The 13,158-nt window shown below is 43.2% G+C and overlaps 2 protein-coding genes across 3 annotated transcripts in view; both read right to left on the minus strand.

The window, feature by feature from the left end:
* Positions 1-13,158, minus strand: part of MGAT3 (mannosyl (beta-1,4-)-glycoprotein beta-1,4-N-acetylglucosaminyltransferase) — a 58,236-nt gene that overhangs the window by 34,964 nt on the left and 10,114 nt on the right. The window contains exon 2 of one of the 2 annotated variants that reach the window (XM_025211335.1): positions 12,113-12,243. In XM_025211335.1, the coding sequence (XP_025067120.1) occupies positions 12,113-12,183 (71 nt within the window). In that variant the 5' untranslated portion in view covers positions 12,184-12,243. Of the gene's footprint in view, positions 1-1,262; positions 1,433-12,112; positions 12,244-13,158 lie in introns of those variants that run through there. The other variant, XM_025211334.1, reaches the window with a different exon arrangement.
* TAB1 (TGF-beta activated kinase 1 (MAP3K7) binding protein 1) overlaps positions 9,454-13,158 on the minus strand; it is a 23,123-nt gene continuing 19,418 nt past the window's right edge. The window contains exons 12-13 of the mRNA XM_025211331.1: positions 12,113-12,243; positions 9,454-10,456 (exon numbers count right to left, since the gene is read on the minus strand). The gene's annotated coding sequence lies outside the window, so the exon portion shown is untranslated. The remainder of the gene's footprint in view (positions 10,457-12,112; positions 12,244-13,158) is intronic.

Consider the following 13,158-nt stretch of genomic DNA (forward strand, 5'->3'; position numbering starts at 1 on the left):
GGGCTCGCGGTTTAGAGCCTCCAACCGGATGGGCTAGAAGAATGTTCACGGGAAGGAACTCTAGTCCGCCTCTCTTCTTTTCTATCTGTAACTGCAACTCAAGCAAGTTTTCCTGCCTGCACTGCGACCATCTTCGGTGTAAGTAAATAATCTTAAATCAACCATTACGCGTCCATGACTAATTCTAGCGTGTCGCCTGTTTTCTCCGACCCAGCGTGCCCAGGCTGCTGGCTACAGCCCGTGCGGCGCGAAAAAGGGCCCGGATCGCTCCCGGCCCACACAGAATCATGGGGGCAGCAGTGGTAGCATGGGTAAAGCACCCAGCTGCCTGGCTTCAGTGCCAGCATGCAGAAAGCACCTGCCACTAATGCTACTGAAGCCACCCAACCCACATCAGATGGAAGATGGGTTTTTTTTTTTGGTATGGCACAGTTGTATAGATACTTGTCACAACACAGTTGTGTATTGTTTTGTACACAGGATGTACAAAGTGTGGGCTCACTCCAGGGACAAAACTGATAAGTTTTCCACCCTGGGCGCAAACCGCAGTAGCACTGCTGGGGGCGGTGGGGAGAGAAGTGTCAGTATGGTGCTGCCAGCAACTATTGGGTTAAAGCCCCTTACAGTTTCTGCCATGGCCCAGTGCCACCAAATCCCATTGCCACCAAACAGTGGCAATGCTGGATTTGGTGGTACCAAACCTCAAGCTTCCTTCAACCACTGTGCACCGCAGTGCAACTCCAACCCCCATGCCATCCCTAAGTGCCACTCTGCCTCCCGTGCCTCCTGTACCAAGTACCCCCTTTAACTTGGCACCCCAGGCTCATGCCACTGTTGCCCATCATTTGTTATACTACTACCTGTTTCTGCAAGTCAATGCAGTCAAGGGGAGTTGCAAGTGCTCAGTGAGACATACTCAGAGTCTCTCAGCATCTGAGTGGACAGGGTCTTGACCTGGGGGGAAATCTGCATTTGATTCGTCCTTCGTGTCACTGGCCTTCTGGGTGGCCTTGGGCAAGTCACTTCAGCTCTCCTCCCCGCAGCTTCCTTACCTGTAGAAGAGCAGAGAGGGATGCTAACCTCCCTACTAAAGTGCTCCAAGTTAAAAAAAAAAAAAAAAAAAAAAAAGAGAGATACTATAGAATTAGCTGTTGCCATTGTGGGATGGGGATGTGGGAGACGCAAGCTGAACGGTTTGAGATTGGTATCGAAACAAAGCTGGGCTTGGTTGCTCTTCTGGACACAGCATAATGTAACTTTACCTCAAAGCCCTCCTGTTTGTCTTCACTCCTTGCATGTTGTGAATGGATATTAAGTGAAACTCAATGGGCTCCAAACCGGTCTTGGAACCGAGTCCACCGGGATTTGTTCCATATCTCATGTTTCATGTATTTTCTTTAGGCACTTTTTAATGGATGGGTTTTCTTTCATGAGCTGTAATATGCTGATGCATTTCTTTGCAATTGTTAATAGCCTGAATGAGTGCTATTCTCTGTTTATCTGAGGCTTAGCAGGGAGTGTCTCCTGCAACATAAGGAGGGATTTTATCAAAATTATGTCTCAAAATTTCTCAGAGGGTTTCAAGTACATATAAGCAGCAGGCAAGCCCAGAAAACGAAGCGTTGTTTCACAAAACTTGCCATGGAGGTGCAGCACAGCAAAGCAAATGCCTGATTGCTTTTTATCTCAGCTTTTCTCCCTTTTACTAACAAGATCCCAATTCTGAGCTGCTGTTGCCTTGAGCAAAGAGCAGGGGGGTGGGGGAAATGGTGGCTGTGTGGCCCTGTGTGGCTGTCTGAATTTGGGACATTTTCAAGGGCTCAGTTGCTACTTTCAGCTGCAGTAGCCCAAAGTCTGCTTTTCATATGCTCAGCTGTGATTGGCCACAGAAGGATCTGCAGCCAAAAACCAGCTGGTGTACAGACTTCAGGTACCCCCCTTCCCAGCCATGCCCTTCCATCAGGGCTTCAAGGAGTGTGATGTATAGCTATGGCACTGGCTCACTGCGACCTGAAGACTCTCCCACCACCCTGCCAGGCTGGAGAAACTCCCAGCTTGCTGATTCTGATGGCCAGTGCCTCATTGTGCCACTTGAGCCAGGCTACAGGAGATGCAACACACCCTAGAATTGGGGCCAAATACTTCACATTTCTGGCAGCTTTACCTGTGCCTCTGTGAAGAAAAGCAGGTGGGTGTTTCCAGACACAAATGAGTCTGGCATTATGAGTCCTATAGAAGGATCCTGTTGGGCAGATAATTGCTGGTTTCTGGCATTATGTAGCTAACTGGTTTGGGAAGCAAAGGGCAACTTGCCAAAGTATAGGCATTGCTGCAGCATGTCCTGGATAAGGGGGGCTGTGCTGCTGCTGTCCTTTCCTTTCTTGTGTCCCTGCAACAAGGCCTTTAGCAGAATTCACAGATTCGCTGGGCCCTGACCGGCTGCGCTGTGAGCGCTTCTGCAATGGCCTCAAACTTACCTCTGGGTTGTTAACTGTGCGCGTTAGTGCCCGCACCACTCTAGCCCCCGTGCTGCTGTTGATGCCATATAAACAAGCAAACACATCAGAGCTTAGAGTCATGTTGCTGTTATCGTTGACAGGATTGTTACTATGGGGAGTTTGTTACAGCCCCTGGTATGGGGCCAAGAGCATCACACAATGTTTAGCAAGCCATAGACTAAATGCTTGATCCAGGCACACTCCTCCTTACTACACATGATTAAACTGTCTTCAAGGCACATAAGCCCAGCAGCCAGTACTATGCCTACTAAAAATAAAAGTCTGCATAATAGGCCCTAATCTGAGTCATAACATGAAGTAAATGTAACAGAAGAAAGGGAAGGGGTTAAGATATTACCATTCAGAGGACTGTATAAGGTACATAGAGCAGTGATTCTCAACCAGGATGCTGCGGCAGCGCCCTAGATCCTTTTGAGAGTGCCATGGGGTCCTGCTTAGTATTAGCACCATCAGATGTGCAAACCCCTACATGATTCACAAGATAAACCCAGAGATTTCCAATAGGAATCCACAGTATAAAAAAAATCTGACCTACTGTAGTCTCTGAATTCTCTGCAGAAGACAAATTACTCGATTATTTTCCAGTAGTCAAAAGAAACAAAAAAAATACAAAATACAAATGAAAGCTAAGAGAGCATTTTCTATAGGGCTCCCCAAGTCTAATAAGGCTGAGAACCACTGATCTAGAGAGATAGGAAGGAAGGAAAGAGAGGATCAAAACAGGAACCTGGAGATATTTGCTGCAAGTATATACACACTGCAATGGATCTGTTAAAAGTGCTACTGTTTATATTTCCATTGACTCAAGTTTTGTGGAGGAAAAGCATCATGGAAAAAAGGATTTCCAAGAAGAGTTGAGATGAGGAACATGTTCCACCACCCTGCGGACACTGCACTTGCCAACTCGCCTAGAGGACAGCAACTGAGTGACAGCTGCTCGTGGAGAACTTGATCAATGTTCTGATGCTAATTTAAATAAATACAGTACTCTGAGCGCTTTCCCGTGGAGAATGGCATTTTATTCAGCCATCCAGGCATCAAAGACCTCAGGAATTCTTTGGCCCTTAATTTGCAGAAAGCTCTTTGTTGTTTTTCACTCTTTTTTAAAAAACAGTCTATTTTTTTCCTTTGCCGAGTGGAAGATTTTTGCAGGTACTGTAAAAGGGAAGATGAGGTACATTTGGGATGTTGGTCAAGTTTTACTCCAGGCTTGAGAGAGGGGGAGAGAGAGACAGATCAGTGAAATCTCAAAAGGCTTAATTTTCTCTGATGTCTATTTCTGCACTTTTGGCTGGTCAGTGCATAGAGGAATGTTACAGTGGTTTGATTTTTTATTTTTTTTTATCCCATTGGGACCACAAATCCTTTGTTCTGAGGCACATGCCAAGTCTGAGCAGATGTGTTGGAGCAGAAAAGAATCCATGCACCTTGGGCCAAGTAGCAGCTGCAGAGCCATACCATGGAAGCTACTGCAGTCTGATGGTTTGGGCCACCTCCGCAGGCCCTTATATGAAGCATGGGAGGATCTCACTTGTGCCCCAAAATACCATAGATGCTTTAAGGACAAAACAAGCTCAGGCTTGCTGAAACTGTGTTTAATGTCAATGTCATCAGAGATTGTACTGGGCTGGAGGAGGAATGCAAAGAGGTTACACTCATCTGCAGTCTCTACTCCCTGCCCCTGATACCCCGATATGTAGCATCACATCAGCAGTAACAACTGGAGGAATGCACTATTTATGTGCTTTGAAGCGACACTGGCAGCACTGCCCACTGTCACAATATTCGGTGCATTTCTTAAAGCCCCAGATCTTGGATTCGTGTGATCAGGCGAGTCTTAACTTAAAAAATATATATATAAATAAAAGAAGCCAAGGTAACTTTTTAGCCATATTTATTTTTCTTAATTTGGAGAAAAGCTTGAAAATGTGACCCAAAAGAACCCAAAAGGCTCAGAAGCCAGAACACAAGTAGAAAGAACCCAACACTGAAGATCCTTGTTATTAATACTTTACATTTTGTAATTTTTAAATTTGAGGGGTGTTAACTCCTGAAGTTTTCACACTTGGGGTGGAAATACAGCACTACACTCCAGGCTCCTCAAAACATCAGAGCTTCCCTGAACATCATCCTAGAAATGAATGTTTTCCTAGGGAAACTCTTTAATCAAGGCATGATGACTCAGAGTATATAAACTTGGAGCTTCAGTGATATTAATAGAACTCGTATTATTATTGCTTGTTCCAATCCCTACCCATCCCATTTCCATTTTCCTTGTGTTCATCTTCTTGTTCTATGTTTAGATAGTGCATTTTCAGGGCAGGGATAGCAATGTTATTCTCATCTCTGGATAACACAGTGCAAAGGTATAGTGTTCTACCCATTTTTAATAAACAAATAACATATGCCTGCCCTCCTGAATGCACCAACATCTCTGTCCAACTGAGGAGCAGCCTCTTTTTTGCGGCTGTGTAGTGAGTGATAGTAATGCACTTGTAACCTTTCAAATGTCCTTTTGACATTTGAAGGAGCATGAAATATATAGGAATTGTGTAGCTTTCTTAAATAGTGTATGAACTCTCTAGTGGTGTTCAGTAGACACATCTACACATACAGTTAGTGTACCTGAATTTTCTGAGCAGAAAATGCAGGCACATTAAACTGCTCCCATTTGCATCTGAACACGTGTATCTGTTGAGAGCAAATTTGATATCAACAGGAGTTCAGTCTAGGGCTGCTCCTGCCCTGCTTTGTCCCCCTGCAGTAGCCAGGGGGAGCTCCAGGCTCCCCTGGGTGCCAGCTCCAGGCTGGCAGGGGGCAACAAGGGCTGGTCCTAATCTCTGCTAAGCAGGAGAGAGCTGTCCCAGCTTGGCAGGATGTTGCCTTCCAGCCACGTGGAGATCGGGACCTATCCCAACCTCCATGGGGCAGGGAGAGCTGTCCCAGCTCAGCAGGACACTGCCTGCCAGCCATGTGGAGATCAGGACCCTCCCCAATCTCCATAGGACAGGGAGGCAGCTGCCCAGCAGCTGGAACAGCTCTCCCAGCGACGTGGAAATCGGGATGGGTCTAGTACCTTTCACAGGTACTAGAAAATGGCACATTAGACTAATATACTGTGCAGTAATTGCTGCATGTGTAGATGGTGATGTTTTAATGCACATTAGTCTAATGTGTAGTGAAGTGTCTTGTGTAGATTCACCCAGTGTTTTCTAAAGTTTAGCAGCCAGCTAGAGCAGCTGCCTATGTAGGTAGCAAATATGATACAGACCTAGCTTGTCCCTGGATAGCTTCTGCCACAATATATATTTTACCTAAAAAGCAAGAGACACAACAGTGGGTCTGACCTCTTCAACAGAAAACCATGTAAAATGTCACATGGATGTGATGTGTGCTACTTTCCTATAATCTTTCTAATGTATGGTGCTATCAAGTATTACTTGTAATAGCAGATTAAATATTTGAAGAGAAGTATGGCTTTTTAAGTAGACAGTGCTTTTTTAATAGATGACAACATGCCTGTGCTTGTTAAAATTTATACGCTAGAAGAGGACTCAGTGAAGGGGATTTAACTTCAAGGGGACTCAAGAGGGTGTTATGGGAGTTGTACACAAGAGAGTTATTGTTGTATATGTGAATATGTGCAGTTAGCTAATGTAAACAGAGGCATCTACTAGCACTTGAGAATACGTAATATTGCTGCAGAGTTTGTAAGACCAATGACGTTACTGAAATTGTGGGCTACAAACAGCTTCCTTAGCGCACAGCTCTCAAGGGTCCATTTCCTGGGAACTCTGATTACCGTTCTTCAGCATATGCTGGGGACTCACACTTGTCTTCCATCCAGAATCTTAGAAGGAATATGATATACTGAAACCAGACATGGAAGAGCAAGTGATGACTCTTGCTGCCGTATCATACTGGCAGCTCCTAATGTGTTGACCGCCCACACACAGAGATCTCTGCTTTCTAGATTTCATTGAATATGTGTATACCAGATTATTTCCCCCCTGCAGTTGGTTAGTTATGCAAAGGTAAATTCAGTTTACTGTTTCTTATCCATTTTTACATCTCCAGCTCCCAACTGAGTATCCAATGAACTATACCACCTTGTCTTTTTCCACTGAAGTAAAAACTGACTCCTCTAAGAAGAGCTCCTATTCAAGATCAGTTCAGAGAGACAGTTAGTTTTGTAGCTACTGAGCATGGGTGATGCCCACTGTAGCTTTAAAGTATCTTTGCAAATTCCAAGTGCACATGCCAGATCATAACTGAACCAAGGCGAGGGGGAGACAGAACTTGCAGTTGTAAGTGCACATGTATGCGTGTAGGCACATGCCCATGTGATGCTGAGATTCCAGAGCTGCTCGTTACTATCACTCCAGATAGACGAGCTGCATATTCTTGTCCACTCTCTCTTTACTAGCCAGTAACTCTTGTGCATTGTGTCAGAAGTACAAGGGGCAACTTAACCTCTGAAGCACTGAGTTTGACTATCCTGATCCTGATTCTGAACTCCTGTGCAAGCCACTCAAAAGGAAGCCCTGTATCAAACTCCCTTCCATTCTAAGGGTGCCAGCCTAAGAGCAGACTGCATGGTGACTGAAGACAGAGGTTCAGCTTTAATTTGTTAACAGTGTCCCTTAAGCTTCATCCTTTACCTTTCACTGGGTTGGAAACCATGAATTCGAGTCTACGGGGAAGAAAACATTCTAAAATCTGTTTTCATCCCAAATTGGAATGAAGAGGCAATATTTTGACTGTTTTGGGGCAATGGAAATTCTGGACAGTTTTGATTTGGAAACATTCCAGTGTTTTGCTCCATGTTAAAATACAGTAAGAAATAAGCATAATAAAACAATAAAAGTAATTCATTTTAAACATTCTCCTGTCAAAAGCTCTATCCAGATTGGCTCATTCCACCATAACAATGGGATTTCAGTGCAACTGTACTTTCCTACTGAAAACTATACACGTGATTTTTTTTTTGATTACTTCAACTTAGTGCACTTGAATTGTGCTGCCTTTTGGCCACTGCTACAACTTGGAGGATTTATTTTACATGACTTCATTAACATGCTGTTTACACTCTCCTAAATCGTTAGCAAAGATTAAGAAGGTAGATTTAACGCCTGTCTCTCTGGCACTCACTTAGACCATGGTACCCTATGTAATGTTCAGTAGTCATTTATCATGGCTTTTTAGGGTTATTGAAACAGTTCTCAATTCACATGACACTGTTTACAGCCTTGCCTGTTTTAATTTTTCAAGTATTTTGAGACACTTAATACTTAATTGCCAACACATATTAAAATTGTTGCTATCTTTTTGCTCAATACATATAAAACACAAAGGATCAAGTTTGTCTGCTATGGTATGTTCTGCATTAACCATTTCCTCCACCTGTTTTGATGTTGTCCTTTCTTCCTGCAGAAGTATCACCTTCTACTGAGCAGCAGCGGTGGCTGGGCCATATAGGTTGGTTTCCAGTAAAGAAGAAATTGGTGATATGGAATTTGGGTAGATTTAAATGCATCTTCCTTTCTACTTAGTAAAGTGTTATGCAACCTATACATATTACTACCTGTACCATGTGTACAAGTAAGGTTTGCCAGATCTACATACATACACCATTCCTGACTAAGGTTCAATCAATTCCTTCCTCCCAGACTCCCAGTCAAAACCCAGTGCCTGGATCCCAAGGGGCAAGTCTGCCTCCAGAAATTATTTCAATCAGAGACAAGAGCAAAGCAAAAACAGTTCTATGCCTTGCACAGCTATCTGTCCCAAGACTGCTGCCTCTACATGAATCTTGCACAATATAATTAACAACACAGTATGTCTTCCCAAAATGACTATTTGCTTGTACACTTAGAAAAAAACTTGGGAGCCATACCTGGTTAGGCCTGCCATAACAATACTTTAGTTAATAGTAGTTTCATAGTTTTACTGAGAATAAAAATTGTAATGATTGATTAGCCAGTTTCAATTTCCTTTTCTTTGTCAGAGAACAAAGCTGTGTTTGCTTTAATCCGGTTCTTTTGCACTTCTCTGATGATCCAAGCCTACAACTAGCAACACACCTGCTTGGAGTCCCACTGACATGTGGTTGTAAGGTTTAGGAATATGCCTGGATAGATTCGTTTGCTGGACTTGGCCTCAAGATCTCAGTGACTTATCAAAAACCCTTATCTGGTAGTTAAGGGCATTAGCTCGAATGCATTGCAGCCAATCTGCTGCATATTGTATTTGTTAACTTTTGCCAAGGTATCTTATCTGGGTTCTTTTTAATTAAATGCTGACTATGTCTCTGATTCTGCAAACATGGAGTAACTTTATACAGGTGAACGATCACAGAGAGTTCACTAAGGATGCTTGCATGCATAAATATACGTAAGAGTTCTTAGCATGGGTGCTCAGTGTCTTTTTAAGAGACTCAGAAGAGGACGGTAAAGTTCAAGGACAGACAAAAGCTATTTAATAAATCTTAATTACTTCCTCGTTCTCCAGACCTCTGCTTTATTTGTTTGTTAAACACAGATAAAAATACATTAGTATCTCATATCTTGGAACCTTGATTCACACACACACACACACGCGCACAATCTCTCTCTTTTATTATTAGTAGGGCTGCTTTTCTTCTTTCCCATATACTTATAAACCCCTTTTTATTCCCGTAAGATATTTAGCTAGAAGTAAACTATTCTGCATTGCTATCCTGCTCTCATTTATGTTATATTCTTTTCCCTCTTCACCTTTTTATTATTTTTAAACATCAGATCTCAAAAAGTCTCCCTGGGAAAATACTCTGGATATTTTTCTGTGTGGCAACTGAGAACCCTTGATCAAACTAACGATGGAAGCAGTAAGGAAGAACAGATATGGTGACAGCACACAGTAGAATTCAGTTTGCTCTTTTTTTTTTTTTTTTTTAATTGCTTATTCAGCTACCTGGTTCAAAAAATCATTTCCAAAAGCTATTGCCTTTTGGTGCTGATGTACTCAACCCTCATGTAGATTCCTCAGCTACAATTCTGTTTTAAGGGTCAGGTTAGGAGCTGCTACTCTGATTTTTTTTTTCAAAGACAGGACAGCATTTCTTACTTTTCTGCACACCACTTCACTGAAGGTAAGGAATGTTGCAGTGCATGACAGCGCCAGCTGGAGCCACTTATAAAGGGGGTGATCTGCCTCAATGCTGAAATGCTGAACAGAACTTGGTGTTTCCTTTCTGAAATGGAGATTTTGCTTTCATACACACATCTGATCTGTGGGGTTTGCTGTACTGGATACTTACATTCAATAAGTGTTCAAACTGAACAGGCAAAAAGGAGCTCTGCATAAAGTGATCCTTTCATACAAGCAAACAGACATGACCTGAACTTGCTCCCATCTTTTAGTTATTGAGTAATTGAATGTTAATGTTAACTCCATCATCCATGGAAGTGCTTGCATACTATGTTAAGAATCCAGTTTAGCAACCTAGATCTCTACCAGAACATTCAGGTAGATGTTCGTGTTATTGGTTGCATTACGGAAATTGCAGCCAGAGAAATGAATACTCACCAGAATCTAATTGATGGTGTCACCCCTTCTCCAAGTAAAGCTTTAGGTTGTGTTCTTCTCTCCTTGCAGTGAAGGTGGCTTATGGGTAACATCATCCTTCCTAAAGGTTTGGTGGCTTCTGGGACGTCATGTTGGAAAACTACTGCTCACTCAACTTGTGCTAAGAACCTGTTACTCTGGGGCACCACCTGATTCTTGTTAACTGCTCTTAAAGCAAGCTGCAAAGGCTGAGGTTTCACATAACTGGGAACATGTGAGGGAAGGACAGGCTATGTACAACCCTTTTGATCCATCTCTCAAACACCGAGATATCCCAGAAACTGTTCACCATCTTGTGTGGATACTGCTCTCTCAGCTGCTCACCTCACTCCCTGTAATAAGGGATAAAGCAGGGAAAACAGAACTGCCCATTAGAGCCCCACTCTTCTTCACACCTTCCCCTTTGACTTCTTCCAAGAAAGCAGACTTACCGGTCTCCTTCCCTGTTAGAGAGCTCCTTTCCTTACAGTCCCTTCCTTCATTAGCACACCTAGGGTAGGGCATTTTTAATGGAAGGACCTGAGTTATTTACACTGGTCCCAATGCTCTGCCACTTGCTCTAAGCAATCATCCATCCCTGTACAAAGTGGGTGAGAAATGGCAGCATTTCAGCCCACTGTGAATTCATATTGCATGGGGGTGAAGCATAAACACAAACAGGCAAGATAAAGCAGAATGGAGTCCTCAGTCTTCCCCTGAGTGGGTGGCTTGGAACTAAATGATAACAGCCAGCTTTTGACTTTATATTAACTTCTGTTCTTGGCATTAACTGGATCCAAAAAGATACTGAGGTGCCTAAATACTTTTCTGCATCTGGCCCTGGGTGTTTATGAAGGCAAGTCTTGCCTTCATGAATTGCAGAGTCATGTTCAGTCTGTTCCTTAAGATAGGATGAACACATCAGCTATAAGAAAACATGGGGCCAGTGGCCTTTCTTATGGTTTAACCACTCTTAACTTCTTTGCATGACAAGCACCGGATACATGTAAGCTATTAACGTTTATCGTAAAAAACTGAGAACATAACCGAAAACAGGGGGATTGGAACAGCTGAGTTCAAGCTGCAGGAGTCAGAACTGAAGAGAAAATAGATGTCACATGCAAAGTTAGTGGTGTACTTACACCACCAAGAAACTGGCCAATTTGAATCCCATGCTATTAAAGGAGTCCAGATCTTGCAAAGTAACCACCTCTGCTCTTCCCCATGGGGGTCCACAGGTGGCCACATTTGCCTGAATTCCTTTCCATTTTGAGTGCTACTCCACATTAGAGAACGGCCTGAATTCTTAATTGTGCTCGTCATTCCCATCTGATTCAATTGCATTGCTACACTTCCTGAGCTCTGTTATTTTTCCTTAAGTATAATCTTCACTGCGGATCTCCTGGCCTGTAGCTGGCTTTTGAGAAATCTACAATAGTCTTTTTCAGGGTGTCAAACAATGGCTATTTATAAGTCTAAAGCCCCATTAGCTAATTTTTTTTTGTGCGGCGCGGATGTTTTGTTTTGGCCTATGTATTTCCTTAGCTGTTTATATAAAGTTTTGTAAAACTGCCTAAGAGCCTGACACAGGTAATGGGAATCTAAAAAGGGAATGTCTTTCCTGAACACCTGTGATAAGGTTTTAACCAGATAAGTCTCACTCAATAGCTAGAACAAAAACAGAATCTTGTTAAAAATATTAAAGTGGCTATCCATGGCTACACATAGCATAAGGACCACGTGGCACATTAGCCACATGGCAGGCTGTAGAAGAGATGCATTGTGGGACCCTGTAAAGTACACCTCACAGAATAGCTACTATGGAAGACTTACACTACAGCATAGCAACTCTACCAGACTCCACATGTGCCGCATGACCAGTTAAGCATCCTAGTGTGCTTGCTTCTCTGCTTTGCTAATACACAGCTGCTCCTCCCCTTTCTCAGACCAAGCAATATCATTCTATCACATTAGTCCCTTGCAAGTCAATGGGACCATTTGTTAGGTACCTTGCTTCACATGAAGGGCACTGGAACTGGGCCCAGAGCATTAGCCCCTGACGATGCTGAAAGTCCCTCATTCTGTACAAGGCAAGCTCAGCAAAACAAATGAGGAGTTTCTAGGTCAAGCTGTTCTTGAGCTATGAAGCAAAAAAACAGAAGTGTTAGGTATCTCTTAAAGCACTTGGCATTGAGGGGGGAGATCAAACCAATGAATCTCCCAGCAGTCAATGTATTCTTTAATTTAGCTCCCCTCTCTTGCAAACTCCCTGCCTAACTGGCCTCAAACTATGGAAACTCAAATTTTCTAGGGAATCCACAACACCAGTAGCAGGCAGCCTGATTAATTTTTGGTAAAGTTGATATACATGCGTAAGCTGTGAGGGAGGCAGAAACAAAATAGGCCTTATAATGGAAAGGGAAGTACAGCCTCAACTAAGATGCTCCTACTCTGCACCATAATGCAGTCCCTCTCAGGTTGTCTCTAGTTCCAACACAGAGAGTCCTAGTTTGTTTCTTTCCATGCTTGATTACGTTTTAAGCTTGAACGCAGAAAATTCCTTCTGCTCTTAGATTTTATTCCTTTAGGGCAGGGGTAGGCAATTATTTCGGCTGGAGGGCCGCTTAACATGTTGAGGTGAGCTGTTGAGGGCCACGTGTAGCCCTGCCCCTGGTTGCCATTTTGGGACCACAGGTCCCACCCCTAACCCCTGACATTTTCCACCTGAAGTCCCTCCCCTGTCCTGGGAAGTACTCCTGTTTTTGGCAGGGGGGGATTTGCTATCTTGGAACTGGAAAAAAACAAACCATATACTAAAAATCAAACATCTACTATAACATACTTACATTTTATTTTTAAAAAATATTTCTGTCCTGATTTACATGCATCTGCATAGTGTATATAGAGGTGACTGCATAGCTCAAAATACAGTCCTTACTCTTGAATATTGTGTGTGGAGGGGTAAAGGGGTGTATGATTGGGAAGTGGGGGGCGGGGTGTGGGGTATATGTGTGGGTGGGTACCAGGGGGCAGTGGCTGTGTGCAGGGGCATGGG

Source organism: Alligator sinensis, unplaced genomic scaffold (assembly GCF_000455745.1).
Source record: "Alligator sinensis unplaced genomic scaffold, ASM45574v1 scaffold215_2, whole genome shotgun sequence".
NCBI classification, from domain to species: domain Eukaryota; kingdom Metazoa; phylum Chordata; order Crocodylia; family Alligatoridae; genus Alligator; species Alligator sinensis.